Source organism: Petromyzon marinus, chromosome 43 (assembly GCF_048934315.1).
Source record: "Petromyzon marinus isolate PM22_M1 ecotype Great Lakes invasive population chromosome 43, UKy_Petmar_22M1.pri1.0, whole genome shotgun sequence".
NCBI classification, from domain to species: domain Eukaryota; kingdom Metazoa; phylum Chordata; class Hyperoartia; order Petromyzontiformes; family Petromyzontidae; genus Petromyzon; species Petromyzon marinus.
This window is the reverse complement of record NC_133709.1, coordinates 7,897,839-7,919,921: the sequence shown is the minus strand read 5'-3', so window position 1 is coordinate 7,919,921 and position 22,083 is coordinate 7,897,839. Positions and strand designations below refer to the sequence as shown.

General features: G+C 44.3%; 1 protein-coding gene across 7 annotated transcripts; it reads right to left on the bottom strand.

The window, feature by feature from the left end:
- Nucleotides 1-557: 557 nt before the first annotated feature.
- LOC116951594 (uncharacterized) lies at nt 558-21,913 on the bottom strand. Of its 7 annotated transcripts, none has more exons than XM_032970344.2 (16): nt 21,744-21,913; nt 18,649-18,803; nt 14,821-14,900; nt 14,478-14,584; nt 12,966-13,141; nt 12,212-12,283; nt 11,571-11,714; nt 10,746-10,870; nt 10,196-10,282; nt 9,422-9,520; nt 8,502-8,669; nt 7,716-7,946; nt 7,422-7,523; nt 7,179-7,241; nt 6,876-6,974; nt 558-5,720 (listed from the first exon to the last, which is right to left on the bottom strand). In XM_032970344.2, exons 1-16 carry the CDS (start codon nt 21,896-21,898, stop codon nt 4,998-5,000), a joined length of 2,586 nt encoding a protein of 861 aa, XP_032826235.2. In that variant the 5' UTR covers nt 21,899-21,913; the 3' UTR covers nt 558-4,997. The 7 variants fall into 7 exon arrangements, with proteins under 7 accessions (XP_032826235.2, XP_032826239.2, XP_032826238.2 ...); XM_032970348.2 differs by lacking the exon at nt 21,744-21,913 and adding an exon at nt 20,847-21,649; XM_032970347.2 differs by lacking the exon at nt 21,744-21,913 and adding an exon at nt 20,864-21,649.
- Between the last annotated feature and the right edge of the window lie 170 nt (nt 21,914-22,083).

The window sequence follows — 22,083 nt, the reverse complement described above, 5'->3', positions numbered from 1 at the left end:
ACCTGCTTGCATTTTGGTGCATTCAACCAAATTAAACTTGGGACACACGGAATCAGGATGCATACCTGTCAACCCCTTATCAGTGCTTACTGTATTAGACCATACTCTTTGGTTCTTTCGGTAAAGTCACGTAGGTATAAAATAAATAAATCACGTTTCGGGCGCAAGACAAGCGTCCGCCATCAGGTGGGAAAGCATGGTCTGCTGCTGAGGCAGACTTGTGTTGCGCCCGAAACGTCGTGATTTATTTTATTTTCTACCTATGTGACTTTACCGAAAGAACCAAAGCGTATGGATTCCTGCAGTCACGAAAGCTTAAAATCAAGAATGTATTCGACCAATTCAGACCTTATTGGTCACCCCGTGCCCTTATAAATCTGAACGTTCATCCTACAGTCCCATCACGAGGGAGAAACATTTTTTTGCCCGTATTGAAACAGCTGTACGCCGTATGGACCTCAACTCAATTTCGTTGTACAAGAATACGTGTAAACAGTATGGGTTGACAGGTATGAGCATGATTATGAATATAAATATGCCATTTGGAGACAAAGCAGTTGCTGTAACGTGTTTTATTGAATTAACTCGAAGTTTAACTTCAGTGAATTGCAGATAGCTCACTCACAAGAGGTCAACAACCAAAGTGACAATCTTGATACCTTTGATGGGATCTACGGCGCTCTGATTCACCCCAACATGACAACTCATTTCCCCCACATTAAAACTAGCGGAACAATTTTAAGCAGGCAACACAAGCGATTTGTTGACATCACCGTTAACAGGCCCTAGTCACTGGACAAATGAATGACTTCATATGACCTATTGGTAAATCAACACGAAGCGATTATTCGTTAAGACCACTTAATGGAGCAATATAAAAGTCAAGGTGCAGCCCTGTGATTAATTGCTCACGCCAATGCTGGCGAAAGGGCCTCCACTAGAGGGAGCTCTAAAGTGCCACTCAAAGAGTATTTTGCCCAACTCTTCTTCCACGCTGGCCAAAACGTCTTGAATAAGGTGGGAGCACCCACGATACATCTCACAACACATTACCTGGCAACTGACTAACCAGCAGGTATTGGTAATGACTAATGAATGCTTCAGGTCATCCTTATCAATACGTACATGAAAACCTCGTCGGGCGCGGGGGTTACGTTCATAGAAAACGTAGAGATGGGCAAAACCGGTTCGACAAATAATAGATCTTATGGGAAACATAGGGTTGCGTTCCTGGGTCCAAAATGATCACCCCCTCCCCTCTGTTTAACAAGTTCTGCATTTCTGCCCGTTATTGTTACAAGTAGATCTCCATTTCTTGCGTGTGCATTCTTTCGATTTTACCGCAACACAAAACCCCCATCTCCATTACTCTTGCCACACCGCAGCACTCACGCCCAACGCTCGCCCCTCATACTGCCACTTGAATATTAATTATTCGCCATCGAGGTGTCTGTATGACTGACATCCTTGAGTGGACGGCCAGATGCATGTGGCAATGTGTGAACATTTGCGTTTTGCGTGAGTACGGTTACATTATCACACATTAATTTGTCCAATTCATTTACACAAGAGAACCTTCCAACAGATGCAGCACTCTCACCTCTTGCAAGCCTATAATACATATTAGCAACAATCTTAACAGTCAAACCACGTATAGCCGAAACATAATTCCGAAACACAGACCTCATTAAGAAAACTGTGTATAGCCGAAACACGGGTTCGATAAAACCGTGTTCGGCGAGGTTTTCCTATCATCATTCAAGGGATGTTCAATGAGCAGCCAGCTGTAATAGCACTTAACCATTAGCCAGTTACCCCCAATAATTCTGAATCACTAGTGTAATGACTTATCGAAAAAAATATTGAAACGTGTCCCACCAAAATCGGTCAAACGGATATACGTATTTGCAACAGCATAAATTATTCAGGAAGCCGCCAAATAAAATATTTAAATTTGCAATTAAATATCTGCCTCATGGTCAACGTGTCATAAACTAGATACTTAGAACAATCACTGTCGCAGTGACCAAAATATGGGGATTGTTTTTTTTTTTATAAAATACTGTGACATCTTTTAAAACATACATTTTCGTGAAGTGACATTTGGGTAACACACAAATCAGAGAACATGGGAAAAATTAAATCATTGCAGCACTCAATATTAAAGTTATGAACGCTTAAGAAATAAAACTAATTGGGCTTAGGAATAAAATTAAGAGACAGTGCAACAACATTTTAAGAATCATGGGACGTCCTTTGCCAGTACCAAGAAATGATAATAGGCTTTTCCCCTTTTTATGGCAACAAAACAGGTGTTACGATGTTAAAACACCAAACTGAAACCTTTTACAAGGAATCATGTCTGCATTAACCACAGTGCTTGTGGTCAGAATGCAAACAAAAAACACTGAAAATATATGCATTGTCCTTGAAACTGATTGGTCCACACCAGAGGCAGCTTTCTTTTGAGCCTCGTCTCAAACGGTGTTAGACCAGAGGACGCCAAAAGGCGTACAGCCCAAAGACAATAGACCAATCCGATTCAAACACAATACATATTATCAGTGTTTTTTTTGCAATCTGACCACAAGCATTGTGGTAAATGCAGACATGATTCCTTGTAAAAGGTTTCAGCTTGGTGTTTAAACATCTTCACACCTGTTTTGTTGCCAGAAAAAATGGGAAAAACCTATTATCAACATTTTAAGAAATTTGTTCTCGGAAGCCAAAGCGCTTTTGAGAATTTGCTCAGCCCACAATATTGATAATGACCAAAATAATATTTCTAGATTCTAAAAAAAGCCTAGCTATTAGTACTAATTAAGCAAAGACAGATTAAAACAACTTGAAATCAGCATACACTACTTCAGATCTATATTTTTACCAGCGAGGTCTTTAAGAATGATGGTAATCCAGTAGATTTATATAAGCACTATCCGAATAATGTAGCACTGCTAATGACAATGTGAAGATAAGTCTGATCTCAAACATAAAGAGGTGCCACATAAAGATAGTTATATCGTTTGTAGATGCGAGACAGACAGTAATTATAGAAAAATCAAACCTGTTATATCAACACAGTAACATTTTATACGCTACTTCTGGCCTAAAATAACTCCCAAGATGATTGTAGCTTTAAATGTGACTTGTCCTATGAATATAAAAACAATTTAAAACCATATTTATTCAAATCTATAATCTAACCACCACTAGCAAATGGAGCTTGTGCACTTAAGGTAATAAAATAAACAGAAAAAATGTCATTTTATTTTCTCTCATTCACATGGTAAGCTCAGTCTGTTGAAAAAAAAAAGACATTAACTGTGCCGTACTCTTTGGTTTTATTCGGTAAAGTCACATAGATAAAATAAAACAAAACAAATTAAAATAATTAAATCACGTTTCGGAGGCAACACAAGCTTCCGTCTTCAGGTGGAAAAGTCAACGCAAAATATCTGTGTTAGGAGCACAGTTCAGAGACGACCTTGGATTATATACAGGTTAAGGGAGGGGGGAGGAGTAAGTGGGCGTGGATGGGTGGGAGGGCTGGGCTAAGTCGCCTTTTGATAGAATGCTGCGGGTAACACCCACTTCTCAAAGCTCACATCAAAGGGCCCCCCGTAATTTATTTTCTTTTATTTTATCTACGTGACTTTACCAAATAAAACCAAAGAGTATGAATCCTTGCAGTCACGAAAGCTTCAAATCTAGAATGAACTGTACCACTTCCTAAGTATTTTTAAACGATTTAATAAAACATTCTAAAAGATACAATTTTCATGCTGTTAACCATCATTGCCAAATGTCGCATTCCAATTTTCATGCTGTTAACCATCATTGCCAAATGTCGCATTAAAAATGCGACATGGCTGAATGCACTGCACACAATATACTTGGTGGTCTAGTGGTTAGCATGCGTGCCACTGCAAGTTTGCATGTAGTCAATGGTTCAATTCCAGTTTCTGCAGTGCGTTATTTTACCATAAATATATCACCTATGAAGCGAACCCTGTATTGTCATTTACAAATAGTGTATTCAGATCATGGTTCTAATTTATTCATATTAAATGTATCGTGCAGTATTTTGCCAAGCACATCAGATCTGTAGGCTTCCTTCGATATGGCCAAGGCAGCAATTAAAAATATACATACCTAGGATAACGCATATCTTTTAAATAATTATAAGAATCACGATTGGACATGTGGGTTCCACAACCATACCGAGGGAGCTTGAGATAGGTCGCTAAAAGGGCAATTTCATTATTTTAAGAAGTTATGCCACAGGGTTATTCATTGACTTAAGTTTAAGGCTGCAACAAATATTCTAATCACTTATTTCTTCAAATAAGCAAGATATACTGACAATATTTTACGACGTTTAGTGCATTTTGCCACATGACCAGGTATATCAATCCATGCAAAGTATATGCAATTACATCGACGTTTCGATGGTAATTACTTCCAGCATGATCGGGCGATTGAGACTGGAAGCAGGTGGATTTCTTCACTTTTCTGGAAAATTGCCAAATAATGCTGGATGTAATTACCAGCGAAATGTTGTACTCAAATTGTAAATGATGTGGAATTACTCTCCAACACACCGGTGGGTTGAAGTAGTAACTAATTGCCACGTTGTTTACGTGACAAACCTTACTGGCTGTGTCGGGTGGTGGAGAGTTACAACACATTTATACTTACGCGATCTAACCCAAAAAACTTCATTATGAATCTCAACAATTGACCATTTAAATAGTATTAAAATGTTGCAGCCTTAAGTTTTCTTGCTTTAAAATACTTGTCACAAATATTGTGCATTTACAACTTTAATTGACTGATTCTAGATTGCAGCCACATTCATTGAAGCTGTGCTACTCCATTAAAAGCTGGAACATTTGTCAACATCTAACCTAAAATGGAGTGGAAATACCATGTGGGATGGGACTGGTGACAAAAATCACTGCAAAATGGTCCATGGTATATTATCATCCTTTTAGTTTTTATGGATGATTATGCCACTCAATCCCCGTGATGCCTTCTACTTCCAAATGCACCTCCTCCATCTCTTCCTCATCTACCCGTGTCAGCTGCACAATTGCCATCCCTATGTTTTCATTCTTATCCCGCACCTTTCTGTCGCCAATTCCTCTCTCAAAACCTGTGCTGACCACTATTTCGTCCCCAGCCCCTCCAAGCATCACCACGGCATCTTCATCCATCATGGCCACACCCTCTCCCAGAGTCGCCTCCTCCTCGACAACTCCATCTTCTCCTGGTCCTCCTTCCATTCCAAACTTCCCTGCAGTTCCTCCAGTTTTGTTGCTGGTGGCGGCCGTTGTGCTTCTGGGCCTGCCGCGACCCTGCTTGCTTTTCACTGCCTCCCCTTTGGTGCCACCACCAATGTGTTCTTCTGCTGCAGATTCCGCATTGTTGGGAATGCGCTTGGGTCTCCCTCGACCTCGCTTTACCAGGCTGGTGGTGGTGGCACCGTTACCAGCCGGATCGACGGGGCGTCGTGGACGCCCACGTCCTCGCTTGGGCAGGGAGCCACCCTTGGGGCGTCCCCGGCCTTGCTTGGGTAACCCGGTTCGTGTGGCAGTGGCGGCGGCAACAGCAGCACTAGCATCTGGCATGACTTTATGCTGCTGCCCAGGCCCCCCCTTCCTCTTATCCTTGGCGCCCAAGTTTCCCCCAGAGCTGCTGCTCGACTCCAGGAACCAGTTCTGTGCAGACACAGCAGGATGTGGGGGCATGGCAATTGGACGAGTGAGACGATCCCTCATTTCTGTTACTACTGGGCAATGATGCCCACAATATGGACCTCAGAATCTACTTAAAGGTAAACAACCCAAATAAAGGCTCTCTTGTAGATACTTACCAAGGCTCTGTGTCCAGGGCTGTCCGACACAGGTTTGTAGCTTATTTAATGATAAAAGTTACAAACAGCCACGTCATTATAGCAGTCTAGTTATATAATCATAAACTGCATTTTCCTTTAACAATGTAAAACCATCATGAAGAATCAAGAGTGGAGTGAGACCAAGATTGAGTGGTTTTGGGAAATTAAATTTGATCATGAATAGCAACAATGTGGCTCATGAATAACGTTTTCAATCAGTGCACATTACCTGCCACGACATATGGATCAGAAACATAGACTAACAAAGATCAATTACTCTTTGGTTCTTTCGGTAAAGTCACGTAGGTATAAAATAAAATAAATCACGACGTTTCGGGCGCAACACAAGCGTCCGTCATCAGGTGGGACAACCACAGCCAGAAACAATTGCCGAAGTGTTCCTCCCCCCTCTCTTACCTGTATAGCCTCTTGTCACGGCAGCCCTTTTGCCCACTTCAGTAATTGTTTCTTGCTGTGGTTGTCCCACCTGATGACGGACGCTTGTGTTGCACCCGAAACGTCGTGATTTTATTTATTTTATACCTACGTGACTTTACCGAAAGAACCAAAGAGTATGGCTCCCTGCAGTCACGAAAACTTCAAATCTAGAAAGATCAATGAACAAAAGATATATAGCATACAAAGAAGCATGGAGATCCATGCTGAGAATTATACGGAGACAGAAAAGGAAACGCATGTCTTTGGCAACCAAATGAAAAGATCAGACACTATTGATTGTTAACAAAAGTGGGCTTAGGCAGGACATTGATAGAAGTAATGATAGACGATGAACAAGATTGGTAACACAAGGGCAACCAGAGAGCTGCTTTAAGTAGTAAGTTTGAGTGACACCACGGGGCCAAATGAAATAAGCTGACAGGGTGAATTTGGCCTGTGGGCTGTGGTTGGAGAACCCTGCTCTACAGGCGTGAGAGACCGGTGGAATGGGCAGGCCATGTGGGTGTGCAGGGCAACGTACGACGTCGTGCTTGTTGGTGATGTGGTACTTGACCCCACTCTCCGAGCTCAGCTCCTTCTGACAGATGAGGCACTTGTATCGGCCAGTGATGTGCTCTCCCTGAAGAAGACAGAGGAAGAGCTTAAGGTGCACTATCACTGTTTGCACCATCTCTCTTCTGTTGTGTATGTGTGCATTTGCCTGCTGTGCACACATTCACAGTAAGAGGTGCTAAGTGTATGAATTCCATATGAAAGTGTGACAATTATAATTCAAATTGGTGCAAAAAAGAAGAGGCACAGTTCAATATTGATACCAACTAACCTTTTCACAGCTGCTCAAATGTCCTCTCAGCCCAGACACACTTGTGTATGTTGATGAGCAACCCTGACCAAGACAAAACAAATGCATTGTCAAGCAGCTTATACTTATGCCTGTGTCAAAGTAATGAGCCAGCTCTAGGTTTAGATATGGATCCATAATTTACTCAGTTTCCCTGACACAAGTTATCGCTTATTGAGAGACACTTGTGTCATTGCAAGGTAATTTCCGAGATGCTTCATTCACCTGGTTGGGACATATGACCTCGCCCTTCTTCTTCACATCCCGACGCCACTTTTCCAGAACTTTCGGTATGAAGTTTGGCAGGCCTGGCCTCGTGTACCTTAGCTGCACAAGAACCACATGCACACACAGGCACATACACAACCGATTACAACCAGCCTGAAAGCCGAGTGAAATAAAGAGAATGGACAGAGATGCACGAGCGAAGGGCTGCGTTAGCGAGTGAAAGGTAGTGAACGGGGAATCCGAAAGTGAACAAGGCAACAGGAGATGCAGTGAGCAAGTGGGTGTGCGTGCCTGCTTGCTGTGCGGGACCAGGTCGTCCTTGATCTTGCGCAGGGGCCACTCGCGTGCCAGCTCGCTCGCCACCAGCTCATGCATCTGGCGCACCGCCCGCGTTGCCGACTTGCGGGGCACACGATTGCCCTCCGCCCGCATCCCATCACCACCGCGCTCGCCATTGTCCTCATTGCCATCATCACTGCCCCGCATGTCGTTTTCGCCCCCCATACCTCCTTTGTTGGCAGCCTATGAGAAGCAGTGAAGTAACATTTACTGAACATCCAGGTTGGAGCCCATCAATATTGTTATATTCTTATTGCTGCATTTCTGAGGTGTGCCAGGCAAATTTTGGTACTTTGTAGCATAATACATTGTCTTTCACAGCTGTGAGACTCTATAGGTTCGAACCCTGCCCTCTCATTCATGACCATAGAGAAGCAATTATATATCGTTAAAAAAAGTTTTATGCATGCTTAACTCAGTGATGTCACATCCGTTTCTGAGGGTGGTCCACAAGAAAGTGTGTAGCTCCCTTTAGAAAGTGAGCTACTCAGCCCTATACAAGTGGGCCACAAGCCTCGCTAGAGATTGCTTGGCATGAAAAGCCTGCCGTGTGTGGGAAGCTAAACCGAGCCCAATTTTCCGGTTTGCAAACCAGGTCACCATGCTTTTTAGTGGTTGTGGGAACATCATTAGTTTTTTTGCAAAGGAGACCTGGCTGATGTCGTTTACTTTGGCCAACTCATTCAAGTTATTTCCAGTGTCTCTACCCCGCAGGCTGTAAGTGTAGGTGGTGCTGACCGGGCTGTGCTTGGCTTTGATGTGGTAGTCGTGTCCCGCTTTGGAGTGGTACTCTCGGCTGCAGTGCACGCACTTGTAATTCATAGCTTCCAGCTCCACCGTGTCCTTACCGCAGCGCTTCTCATGGTACTGATACCCCATGAGGCTCAAAAATGATGCCGTACAGCCCTGCGCAGCGCACACACGCGAATGTGAAGAAGAGCAGGGCACTCTCTGAGTATGCACACTTTAACACAGGGGTACAGAACCTTTTGTTTATCAAGGGCTGATAAGGATTTTGAAATACCTTTGGCGGGCAACCACACAATAATGCACAACTTAGTGTTATCCAATAATAGGTAGAACAATTATGATAGATAACATTTACAGGTGACAGAATGGGCTAAAACAATAAACACAGTAATTCCAGATCGAAAATATTCCTCTCTAGTACCCAACTAGTGCAGCTAAGATGCTTGCAGTAATAAATAAAGTTATTTGGCTGTTTTGAAGTAGTCCACATGTGGTCACAGGGCAGCCAAAATGAATACAGCCTGTGGGCCATAGATTTCCTACTCCTGCTTTAACAGGTGGTACCACGGTGGCGAGATATTAACTACCTCGCCTGGTATACAGGAGGTTGTGGGTTCGATTCCGACCCTGATGATGCCTGTATATCTGGAGCTTGCATGTTTCTCCCCGTGGACGCGTGGATTTTTCTCTGGGTCCTCTGGTTTTTTACTGCACATTTAGAAACATGTGTTTAGTGTTTGGCAACTATAAAGTTGGCCTGACGAAAAGCCACTTTGTGAAGCTATCATGTGGCCATGTTGCTTCTGAAAAAGAGCTATATAGCTCATTGGGCCTTACCTGGTAAAATAAAAAGTTTAGTATGTCCTGCAAACCATTTTACATGAACTGCATACTGCAAAAATTCTCACCTGCCGTGGACACTTGATCTTGCCTATGCGCTTGATCACCTGTCTCAGTCGTTCCCTGTCAGTCTGCTCGTCCGGCACCTCCCCAGTCTTTACCCTCAGCTGGGACAACATGTTGAGAGAGAGCTCATTCAGAGTAAGCCTGGTCCATATAGTTGACAAAGTAAAGCTGCAACTAATAACTCCTGAAATAACACCTCTACTCGTTTTTGCTTCAATTAGTTGAATACAAAAATAAACGTACAATTTGCACAGCATTTGCTAATGGAGCCGATTCAAAGATCACAGTTAGGTGAGATGGCATCATCATCGTCATAACTGCGTTATACTGGGTATGAATTATGGTGAGATTCCAAAATTTTGGAGGCTCGATGCCAAGCGTCCACTTTTTTAAGCTGTTGATTAGTCTTTTATCATTTCAGCACTAGCTTAGAGCACACTGCTAGCGCCCATGAGAACCTGGGTTCAGAACCTAGGCGATGGACATCTAAGAATGCTAGGTATGTCACGGGACAAGGCCAATAGGTCCTTGGTCAAGTCTGAGCTAAGTGATTAAAAAATAAAACAAAATACAAAGTAATTCATAAAAGCAGACAGAAGTGGTGACAGCAACAAGAAGAAATGCAATAACCTGTCATAAAAAGACTATGCAAGTGAAATAGTGGTGTGGCAAATGCCAATGCAAATGATCCCAACACTTCACTGAACACGCGGGAAATAGGGGGGGAGGTGAGGGTAGTGGTAGAAGTGCAGGGAAAAAGGAACCCTCGCACGCACCCACTGGTTGTGTTCAGCCAACAGGTGGTACTTGATTCCTGCCATGGACTTGAATTCTTTGGAGCAGTGCTCGCACTTGAGCCCATCCTGATGGTAGCACAGCATTTCCTTGTTACTCGTGCACTAACATGCACGACCACGTAATTTCGTCCAGAGTAAAGAGGTTTTTCGAAGGGTTTGCCACTTAATATGCGACTTATATTAGGACTATCACGAGTACCATAGTTAATGTGAATGATAAAGGGCCAAGGTCAGGGAAAGGGTTATTGTACACAAAGGCTATCTAGGTAACTGAGCGTGAGAAATATAGCTTGGGAAAACACTACAGTTAAGATTTCTTGCAAAAGCTAAATGGCCATAAAATGCAAGGGAAATTTGGTTAAGTCTAATGAGGCCATGGTTAGAGACAGCATTGAGAATCAATACATGCCATTTGGAAGGTTTAATTATACTAGGTTTAAGCGGAATGGTTGTGACTTAATGTTGGAGACAATATAATTAGGACCAACATACGACTGCATGTAGTGCCACTCATGCTGGTTTCCATCACCTCTGTGCAGTCCTGCAGATGTTTCCTGATTCCCTCCACTGTCTTGCGTATGGCAGCGCGGCAGTTGGGGCACGACACCTGACCAGTCTCAGCAATCTCTACACTCCACAGCTCCTCTTGGCTCCCTGCATGTGCACACACACCCATGCATAGGCATGAGATTCGCACTTTATCAAATCAGACTGTTGGGTAAAGATATATTTGCAAGCGCCTATTGAGGCAGGCACTCCTCACCACAAGAGGTGATGGGGCTGGGTCAATAGCACTATACACTCTAGAATCCGTCAGGTGGACGACATGTGACACTTCTAGGTCACGGTGCAATTCAAGAATCAATTCTTATTGTCTTATTTGTATTGTCTTTTCTGTACAATTTTAAGCCATCGTAAACTCTTACACAGACAATTTCATGCGTGTAATTGTGAGCGCATTACCTTTGGGGACAAGTCACACAAAGTAGGAAGTGGGGAACCTATGGCCTGCAACTTCATTTTGCACGCCCCATGACAACACGCGGCCTACGACAAAAAACTATAATTATCTTTTACTCTCAGCATATTAGCTGCATTAATCAGGTAAAACAAGGGAATATATTATCCCCGGAAACAATGTCGCTAATTTCCCATGGTCAGTCTCCTTGTTGTCTTTTCGCACATAGGCAATGCATACAGTCCCAGCGTGATCAAAAGTAGCGTCAACTAATGTGCGGCTGGCCAAAGGTAAGTAAATATTCTATCGGCCCCCAGCAAGGAAAAGGTTCCCCCCATCCATGCAGTAAAGACGGGGAGAGCCAATGTTGTTCGGGGAAGATGTGTGTATCCTCACCGGGTGGGTATGTTTCGGGGGTCTTGAGGTTCCTGCGCTGCTGGGTGGCCTCCTTCACCTTGCTCCTCTTGCCACGGGTACGGCACGAGTCGTCGTTGTCTTCACCGTCGCTTGAGCTATGCGCCGACTGCCGCTTCCTGCCTTCTGCGAGGGCATTGAGAAAGGATGCGAGACAAGGCGATGAATAACGGCAGATAATGACATGGGGAATGAGAGACAATAGTCCGTGAGACAGCATAACCAATGAGACTGCATTGCATGTAACAATATTTTGGGATGCGACTCATCAACATTGCCATGAAGGCTGTCCCCCCCAAGCCATTGGCCATTCCTCATGGTCTCGTGATGCAAAAATGTAGCAGAGGCTGATTTCATTGCTCCCATTTCTTCGGTGGTCTTACTCTAAGGCATGTTCCGTTTCAGCTGTCACTCCATTGTTAAGTTTTGGCTATCGGTGTATGTCTAGCGACTTGTCCTGCCCAAGCCCACTTACTTTTAGGAGCCATAAATTTTTACCGAGTCAAACAACATAATAACGTGTATACAAAGTGACATGGTATCGGTACAAAACGACAATACGTGGAAGCAACGTTGATACAGTATGGTGATAAGACGACGGTGATAATGTATTATAGTCTCACCGGGCAGAGGGAGATTGCTGTCCTCTGCATCACTTTCAGAGGCTTTTGTTGTGTCTAGATTTTTGGAATCACCTACATTGACAAATAAAAACCAAAATTAAATAACTAGGATATTCACATCTAGGCTCAAAGTGTAAGACTAATTGTATACTGAACCACACCACAAAAAGATGCGATTTCATATTCGGAGCTATTATTAGGAGTGAAATCACCCGGAATGCATCCAGATCTTGGAAGCTAAGCATTATTGAGCCTGAGTAGTGCTTTAATAGACGACCACCGCACATCCAGTTTCGGGTTGTTATAGGTTGTGCGGATACGTGGTGGGCAGCTCAAGACTGCAAAAAACCCACTATAGCACCGTACTTTTATGTTCCCACATTGATGATCCCCACTCTGAACCAAGCTGTATTGACCAGCACGATGAATAACCTGCACGACATGAGGAAACCCTTAATCAAAAGGGTTGGATGTGTACAGATATACATTATAATTTAAGCAAGATCAATCTGGGATCTCAGCAGTGTGGGCTCAGTGTTCCGAATTACCCTTTATTAATGAAATCTCAGATCAAGTCAAATAATTAGCAAATTTGGTATTCACACTATTCTTAAAGCACAAGGCTATCATTAAGGTGCAATGTGTTATAGATGATTGTGGTCTGCTGTATTTTCATAGTAGGGGGCAACATTGCTAAGCGGCTTTATTAATTACGTAATTTCTAATGCTGGCCCAATTGACAGTGCAGCCTAACCGTCGGCGACAGCGCCCAATGTGTCGGGTGCCGTGGTTTCCTCGTGGGAGAGCCAGTAGGTTGGCTTGCGGATGGTGCCTGTGCGACCCTTAGACCGGCCCCTGCGGCCCTTCGTCGGACTCCCACCATTCCTGTTGGCGTCTTTCTTCAGCAAGGCCAGGGTGGGGGCCTGCTCACTACAGAAGGGTAGAGAAGAGCAATTGCATCGGCCATAATCTTCTCAAGGTACACAAAGAATAACAATACCTTCTTGTTTTTACAATATATTATTAAGTTATAGGTAAAGACATGCTAATAAAATGCAGGAGATTCCGTTAGTAGTTACTTACTAGCACAGATTGAAACACGTCAACTTAGAAGGGATATCATGGGATCTCCTTTGCCAGGACCAAAATATGATAATAGGCTTTTCCCTTTTTTCTGGCAACAAAACAGGTGTTAAGATGTTAAAACACCAAACTGAAACCTTTTACAAGGAATCATGTCTGCATTAACCACAATGCTTGTGGTCAGAATGCAAACAAAAAAACACACTGATAATATATGCATTGTCCTTGAAACTGATTGGTCCACACCAAAGACAGCTTTCTTTTGAGCCTTGTCTCAAACAGTGTTAGACAAGAGGACGCCAAAAGGCATCCTTTTCATTACTCTGATAGTGCATTGTCTTTGTGCTGTACGCTATTTGGCGTCCTCTGGTCTAACACCGTTTGAGATGAGGCTCAAAAGAAAGCTGTCTGGTGTGGACCAATCAGTTTCCCTGATAACAGAAAATATACAGTGAGATAGTGCTTTGTATAATGTATGTATGTTTGGCCTTCGACCTTTCTTAAAGTGCTATGGATGTTTGCAGGTAACAGGTCTATCTAGCATTAAAAGCCAATTGCAATGACCAAAATTAAACTTGGTGATTGTTAAGCATTATCAACATGTCCATGAATGTACTAAGCAGTTTATGAGGGGGTGAAGCCCGATATACACTTCATCACAGCACTAAAATATTGATATAATTGTTTTGAGAACCAATATTTGAAAGACCTCATTCTGAGAGTAGGGAATATGGGGGTGGAAAACGCCAGCATTTTGTATTCTATGGGTCTTTCGGTAAAGCCACGTAGATAGAAAAAAAAATCACGCCGTTTAGATCGCAACACAAGCAATCGTCTTCAGGTGATTTGACCCCGCAATCGTCTTCAGGTGAGAGAAGACGATAGCTTGTGTTGCGATCGAAACGTAGTGATATATGTTTTATATCTATGTGGCTTTACCAAAAGACCCATAGAATATGTATTCCTGCAGTCACGAAAGCTTTCAGTCAAGACCCAGTATTCTGCTTTTGTTAAGATGTTAATGTAAACAAAACTATAGTTACAGGACATTCAAATATCAGGATATCATATAAAAAGTAAAAAAAACCTCAAGATATATAAGGTTAACACCGGTGTAACCCAGACAGAATGTAGGCCTCTAGTACTATGAGAGGTATAGACGTCTGTGGAGGACATGACCAACCTCCCGTCTGCGTGGCTCTCCAAGTGCTCCTTCAGTTGATCCTTGTCGGCGAAGGTGACGCTGCACTGGGTGCACACGTGCGCCACTGCACCCACCATCCTGGATACCTGTATTCCCACACATACATGCACGCCCGAGCATGCAACACCGTTTGTCGATAGGTGGTAGTGACCAGTGGAATTCTATTACCTTTTCATCAACACACTGATTAAATTTACTTTGTTAAACCAAATGACAGCCCATTGCAACACACTGGAAGCTGCTGGCCAAAACAGCTGCTGCTCCTTCTTCCTGAAGAAAATGTGTCCTTTGGGGCTGGAGGCTCAAACACATTGGGCCTCACCTCAGGCTGCTGTGGCAGAGACTGATCCTTCCTTGGTCGCCCTTTCTTCTTGGGTAAAATAGCTGGGGTCTCCATATTTTCTGTAGAGATAAAAGACATTATATAGCCTCATCACGGTTGCTTACTTTATGTAACATCTGGTGAGTAGCAATTGATTTCATGCATAAATTAAACAGAATGTAAGGTAATGTATTAGCATTGTGCTGGTACCATTTGTCATCTTCAATTGTAGTGTTAATTTGACACATCCCTTATTTTCACTACCAACTGAAACATAGCAAATAGTAAAGAAAATGTGCACCTTAGCTGTGCAATAATCTAGCCAACGATTTGATTTAAATGGCTGCGCTAGATGTCAGCATAATGTACCAGCATCACTAAAATAATGGGATCAAATCTTAATGTTAAGGCACATTTTCAAGTGTAACAGGGCATGTAGCCTTTTCAAAAACGACAGGACAAACAAAAATTATGAATTTGATATTACCTCGATTTGACCCCTCAATATAGTTTTCTGGCTGTGCAAGGAAGATGCATTTGAGATATCGGTGGTAGCTGTGGTGATCGTCTAAAATCGTTAAATGAAGTCTAAACATCCAGAAATCAAGATGACTGCAATATAAAGGATACACACTTGTACATAAACAGCCCTTTTGTCAATTCACTGCTGGATGAGAGCCTCTCTGTGCTGCGTTGGTCTTGGCGGTTATTTGACAATACCTGTACTTCCCCACCCCAGGATCATAACCATATCGTGGTGGTGGGGTTTGTGTGTTCAAATGACCCTCAGAGCTATGCCGCCTCAAGTTTTGTACTCCTGGTAGAGTCTCCTTTGGCGAACAGGTCTGGAGGGGAGGTTCCATACAAATAACGATCCACTCTTCACTCTCTCTGTATGTCTTTGGGTCGATATTCGTGTTCCCGCTGCCTTGTGGGTAACTCTGGGAAGACAAAGGCTAGGGGAGCACACCCTGAGAATGAAGCAATGTGCTGGTGGTACGCGAAAGGCAGTTCTCCAATAGACTGAAGCTCCGGCAGCCTCCTGAAACTGTGAAAGTGCACCAGTCATCCTGGGTTCTCCCTTTGCCACTGGATTCCACCCTCTCGCAGTGAAGAAGTACTGTTGGGACTTGCGCACCCCCAATGGCACTCTAAATATAGTCTTTGCGCAGGTATCTGGAAAAAAAAAGGACAAAGTCTGGCGGTGTTGGGTGGTGTGGCGACGGGAGCAGGTACGAACACTGGGAGCTCCTAGTCAGACCCCTGCACAGGCTATTTGGTCGCTAGCAGCTGGAATTTAGTGCCAGCTCTCGTGTGACTGAGCAGTCCTATTTAGGATCTGCACCGCTCACCCTAAATGGGGAAGAACCCAGAAAAGGTGGCGTAAACATTGTCAACTCAAACTTACCTGGATAGGTAACCGCACCTATCGGGTTGTTCCAGTCTGCGGTCAAAGAAACCATAAGAAAATGATCTCCCTCAAACTGGCAACGTGGAATGTAATAACTCTTTTGGACACTGACCGGGACACTGAGAGACCCCATCGAAGAACTGCCGTAGTTTCAGCGGAACTTAAGTTATACAACATTGACATTGCTGCACTTCGCGAAACCAGACTCCTGGATGAAGGCTCCCTGAAGGAGGAAGGCCAGGGTTATACCTTCTTCTGGAAGGGATACCCCCAAGGAGGACAACATATACATGGTGTGGGATTTGCAATAAAAAAACAGCCTGCTACCCAATCTCAGAGACACCGATTGGCTTAAGTGACTCATTACGAAAGGCATCTCGTGGCAAAGAAGCGCTACACCACACTTCTCAGTGCCTATGCACCGACTTAACCATCAGAGAGCGAGGTTAAGGATTGCTTCTACCAAGCACTAGATGAGGCCCTCCATTGCATCCCCAGCAATGATAAGATATTTTTGCTGGGTGGATTCAATGCTAGAGTGGGAAAGGACAACCAGGTGTGGAGTTATTGGTAGGCATGGCATTGGGCAAGCCAACAGCCATGGCATTTCACTACTGGCTGTTACTGCCAAGGTCATTGCCAAAGTAATGCTCCACAGACTGGTAGAAAGTCACAGAGGAGCTGTTGCCTGAGTCACAGTGTGGTTTCAGGCAAAACAGGACTGTCGACATGATTTTCACAGCATGACAGCTCCAGGAGAAGTGTCAGGAGCAGCAGCGGGACCTCTTCATGGCTTTCATCGATCTATCGAAGGCCTTCGACACAGTTAACATGGAGTTTCTGTGGGACGTTTTCCTGAAGTTTGGCTCCCCAAGAAAATGTGTCCATATCCTGCGTCAATTTCATAAGGGGATGATGGCACGGGTGACCATAGGAGGCCAGGAGTCCGAGCCCTTCAGGGTGCACACCGGCATACGCTAGGGATGCGCCCTTGCTCTGGTACTCAACATCTTCTCCTATTTGTCACCATGCTACTGCAGAAGGAGATTGAGAAGGATAGTGGTGTTAGTGGACTCCAGGCTGGATAGCGACCTTTTTAACGTCAGGAGGCTCCGACCAGTCACATAAATTACATCCGAGCCTGTCATCGAGCTGCAGTATGCTGATGGCTGCGCGCTCGTGGCCCACACACCACAGGCCCTGCAAGCTACCCTTGCAGCTGCTGCAAGTGCTTATGACAGATTGGGTATCTTGGTGAACATCATGAAGACTGAAGTAGTATGACAGTGGGAATCTACTAATCCACCATATACACCCACCTTCACCGTCTTTGAGAAACCACTCACAGAAGTGAAATAATTTAAGTACCTGGGCAGCTTTCTGTCTGGCGACTGCATTGAAAGGGAAGTACAAAACTGCGGAAAGCATGCGTGATCCTCTTTTGGCGGGCTCAGAAAAAAGGTATTCCAGAACAAGTACCTCAGCCTACATACTAAAACATCTGCCTACCAGGCAGTGGTCATCACAACACTCCTTTACAACTGCGAGACGTGGACCTTGTACAGTCGCCACATCAGGATTCCTTATTAGGTGTCTTCAATGCGTCCTGGGGATAACCTGGCGTGACCGAGTGCCCCATACTGAGATACTCTGCAAAACCAACTCCATCAGTATGGAGGGTACCATCATCCGGCACCAACTCCGCTGACTCGGTCACGTCATCAGGATGCAAAAGGAACGTCTTCCACGTAAGGTCCTGTATTGCAAGCTGGACCTAGACCACCGCTCTACAGGGGGCCAAAAAGGGCACTAACAAGGACCAACTGAAGGCTGCCTGAACCCTACCCAGCTGAAGGACTCTGACAAAGAACGCTCCATCTCTTCCAGCAAGGAGTGTTGAAGCTCAGAGGACCGCAGTGAGCTACGGATAAGGAAGCATCTTAAAAGTCATGAAGCCAGAATCATACCTACACCTCCAATCAGTGACTTCACCTGCTCTGTCTGTAGCAGACGCTGTGGGTCGAGGATTGGACTTTACAGCCACACAAAATCCCACAAATAGAGGCAGAGGAGGAAGGTCATCATCGGATACAATGGACAACCTTGAATGAACTTCATTCCGGTCAGGGCAAGTTGGTGGAGGGGAGCACAGACATAATATAATGGTGTTCTGCAATTTTTCTGCACTGCCTTCATGGTAGCCTTATGCAGAAGCCTATAACGACGTGTTATATGCATGGTGGTCCCCCACCTAAACATTATCCAGGCTTATCCTGCTAATCTTCTGAAATTGGGCGAATTCCGGATTACTGTGTATTGCAGGGGTGCGTAGAAGTACTGTAGCATTGGATTTTTTCCTGCACTACCCTCTGCCCTCCCCCACCACACTTATAAGGTGGATAAATTAAATGTGGCACCTGTTGCTTCTTTCCTCGCAGAGCCATCTACATCGCGAGGCTTGGAATGCATGCGCCCGCTTTTGCGTGCAGACGATGGAGACTGGTCCTGTGAAGGTACGGGTGACTCGCTCAGAGAGCGAGTCGCCACCTGGACAAGGGACATGATACGGTTCCTGTTCGAAGTTAACACACACGCGCACACACACAGAAGCCAGGCATCAATATGCAAGCTTGTGAGAAAACACAACCGTGTTGGCACGAGTACATATTCACACGGATGCATTTGTAGACATGTTTACATACTCACCAACAAATTTGCTTTCAGAATTAATGCGACTACTTTATTGATATAATTTTACTAATTAGTTGATTAGAATCATACACTTTATTTAGAATTGAGGAATCCGATGAACCATGGAGCACTTTTGCACACGTCCTGTAACACTATCAGATGGTCGTGGCAGTGTCACTGCCGAGAAGCCACATTTTCAAATGCATTCGAGATTCTTGAACTAGTACTTATAATTCCCAACGTTTCCCCATGCAAAAACGATATTACTATCATATTCTTGGTTCTTTCGGTAAAGTCACGTAGAAGGGAAACAATATTTTATTGAAAGAACCCAGAATATGAATCCCTGCAGTCACGAAAGCTTGAAATCAAAACGATATTACTATTACCAAGAAACCACGTGTTTGCTCATCTCTTTCAAAAAGAAAAAACTATTCTCTCTGCCTGATGAAGACCGCTTGTGTTGCCATCGAAACGTCGTGGGTTTTTTGCTTTTATTTTCATTTTTTAAAATTTTCTATCTACGTGACTTTACCGAAAGAACCAAGAATTCCTGCAGTCACGAAAGTTTTCATTTGACTTAATATTTCTGAATCTCATACATATTTTTGACACTCATGCTTGTTATATCGACACCAGGACCCATAAAGTCCTAGCCTATAAACATTTGGCATGTTCACCCGCATCAATTCAATCAAGCCTGTACTGATGAGACACCGAATGTTAAAACCGGTCCAGATTTGCTTTAGACTGAACAAATGATGAATTTAAGCAATCGCATAAGGCCGTGGGGCCCGATGGGTTGTATATGAAAAAAAATATATTTTAATATAATGCAAATATTGTGACATTGCTTGTCTATTTTCTTCATACATGGTGAACTAAACACCCGATATAATCGATGCATCGTTACCACCCTAGTGGCCAGTAATGTCGTGGCACTGTTACAAGCAAATATACTGTACGATAGCTAATGTAATGTTTCAATTCTGTAATGTCGTTATATTTTTCCAAAAAGCTCCTTCACTAATATTTAATTTTAAAATGTATACACTTGAATGAAACTAATGTAAATGTAATGTTATTTTTTTGCAATATCCCATACATTTCATTAACCAAACACGTGAAGCACGCTGCATTTGAATGTAAAAATATACATTTTGAAACAACGAACGTAATCGGTAACTGCTTTCTTACGCCATGCAAATAATAATTGCAATGGGCTGTTAGCACAGCAGCAGCAGGCCTTAAACTGTACTGCAATAAAAGTTTTAAATTGCGGACACTAGCTCGACCATTTAATTGCAAAATTCGCCCGAAATACGTTAGGCGTCGTGACTTTACGATTATAATCTGTCAGCATTTGTAATATGTAAAACAATGAACCGGTTTAAAGCTGCAGCAAGCACACCCCCCCTTCCCCACGTTCCCTAGCAGACAGATGACCAATCGTTTTAGTAGCGGCGCGAGAGGACACGCCAACTGAACAAACGCGGAACATCGGGGAACTAAACGAATCGCGACAGTGGCGAGAGTTAAGCTATCGCCTCCCCCCCCACCCGAGGCGTTGAGCGAACAAAAATCGGCGCACGCCGTGCGCTCACGCTTCGACCCAACAATTGAGCAGCACAGCCAAATAAAGTTGACGGCCTCCATCGCCCACTGTATCGGTCGCTCTCGATAAGATGGCGGCCGAGGCGACAACAAACAAAAGCGCGGCAAGAACGACGCCGACGACGACGCCGACGCAGCAGAGCTAAAGATGCGAAAACCGCGCAGCCAGATGAAACAAAAAATGAAAAAAAAAATCGTCGTCACGCGTGCCTGTCGTGTAACCGCGCAAACCGAAGCACGTCGGAAGCCACAATAACAACAAAAATATTACGATTGAAAAATGTTGATTTTTTTCCCCCCTCTCCCCTACCCTCAAGAGTTCACCACCTCCGCATTCGTTTTCCCTCCGTAAATGGAAGCGCGCCGCCTCCTCATCCTCCTCCCCATCCCCCCACACTTCTCGCGCAGTTCCCGCATTGTTTCAACCCGACGCCTCTCTGGCGGCCATATTGGGTAGGGTAGCCCCTGAGGGTTGTTTTTTTTAAAATAAATCGGTTTAAAAATCAATCGGTTTAAAAATCGATCAATTAAGTCGTCGATCGGTCAATCTTCTCATTTGTTCCGCGCGTCTCATTGTGTCCCAATACGCGCAGAGGCAACGACTGCAAACGGCTACGCTCAGGCGGTCTAAGCCGGGACGATAGGCGCGGGGAGCGCCTCGCAATTCGCATTTTGTGCATCGGGAATTGCGTCCCTCGCACTTTCGTGGTCTGCTAAATGGGTGGTGTGGGTGTGGGGGTGGGGTTTCGATGGCGCTGCGAGTCGCTTCTCGGTCAACCCCGGGACGAACCCAGCCGCGTAAGCTGTACCCAAGTCATCACAGCCGTCAACCCCGTCCGTATCAGTGCCCTATCTTATTACAGACCAATTCAGACCTCGTACATAGCAACGTTCATCATACAAAGTCCCATCACAAAGGGAGAAGCACAAACAAATAGATTATATATATAAAAAAAGAAAAAAACGTTTACTCAATTTTCCCTGTGTAAGAATACGGGGTAAGCAGTGTGCGGTTGACAGGCCACGGTCATAATTATAGCGCTGGTGGCAACAGCAGCAGCAGCAAAAGCGCCGCACCGCGCAAAATATGCGAAAACCTGCGAGCAGAGGAAACAGAAAAAAAAGCATCGTCACGCGTGCCTGTCTGTCGTGTAACCGCGCAAACGAAGTTAAAGTCCGTCGAAATTGACAAGAGAAAGTATATCACGATTGAAATTCGTTTTTCCCCTCAGAGTTCGACACCTCTCGCCTTCGTTTTACCGACGTTAATGGGAGCCGCCGCCGCCCCTTCCCCACCCCCCGCGAGGCCACGCCCCTCCGAAGCCACGCCTTTTTAAAAGCTGACCCCTTTCCGGCGGCCATCTTGGGTAGGGTAACCCCCGGGGGGAGTGGGGGGGACTTATCCCCCCTTTTAAGGGTTTTAATCAATCAGTTTAACAATCAATGAGTTTAACAATCAACGAGTCAGTCTTTAATCAATCAGTCAATCTTCTCTTTATTTTCTTCGTACGCCTGATTGCGTGTGCGCGTAATATGCGCAGAGCAAC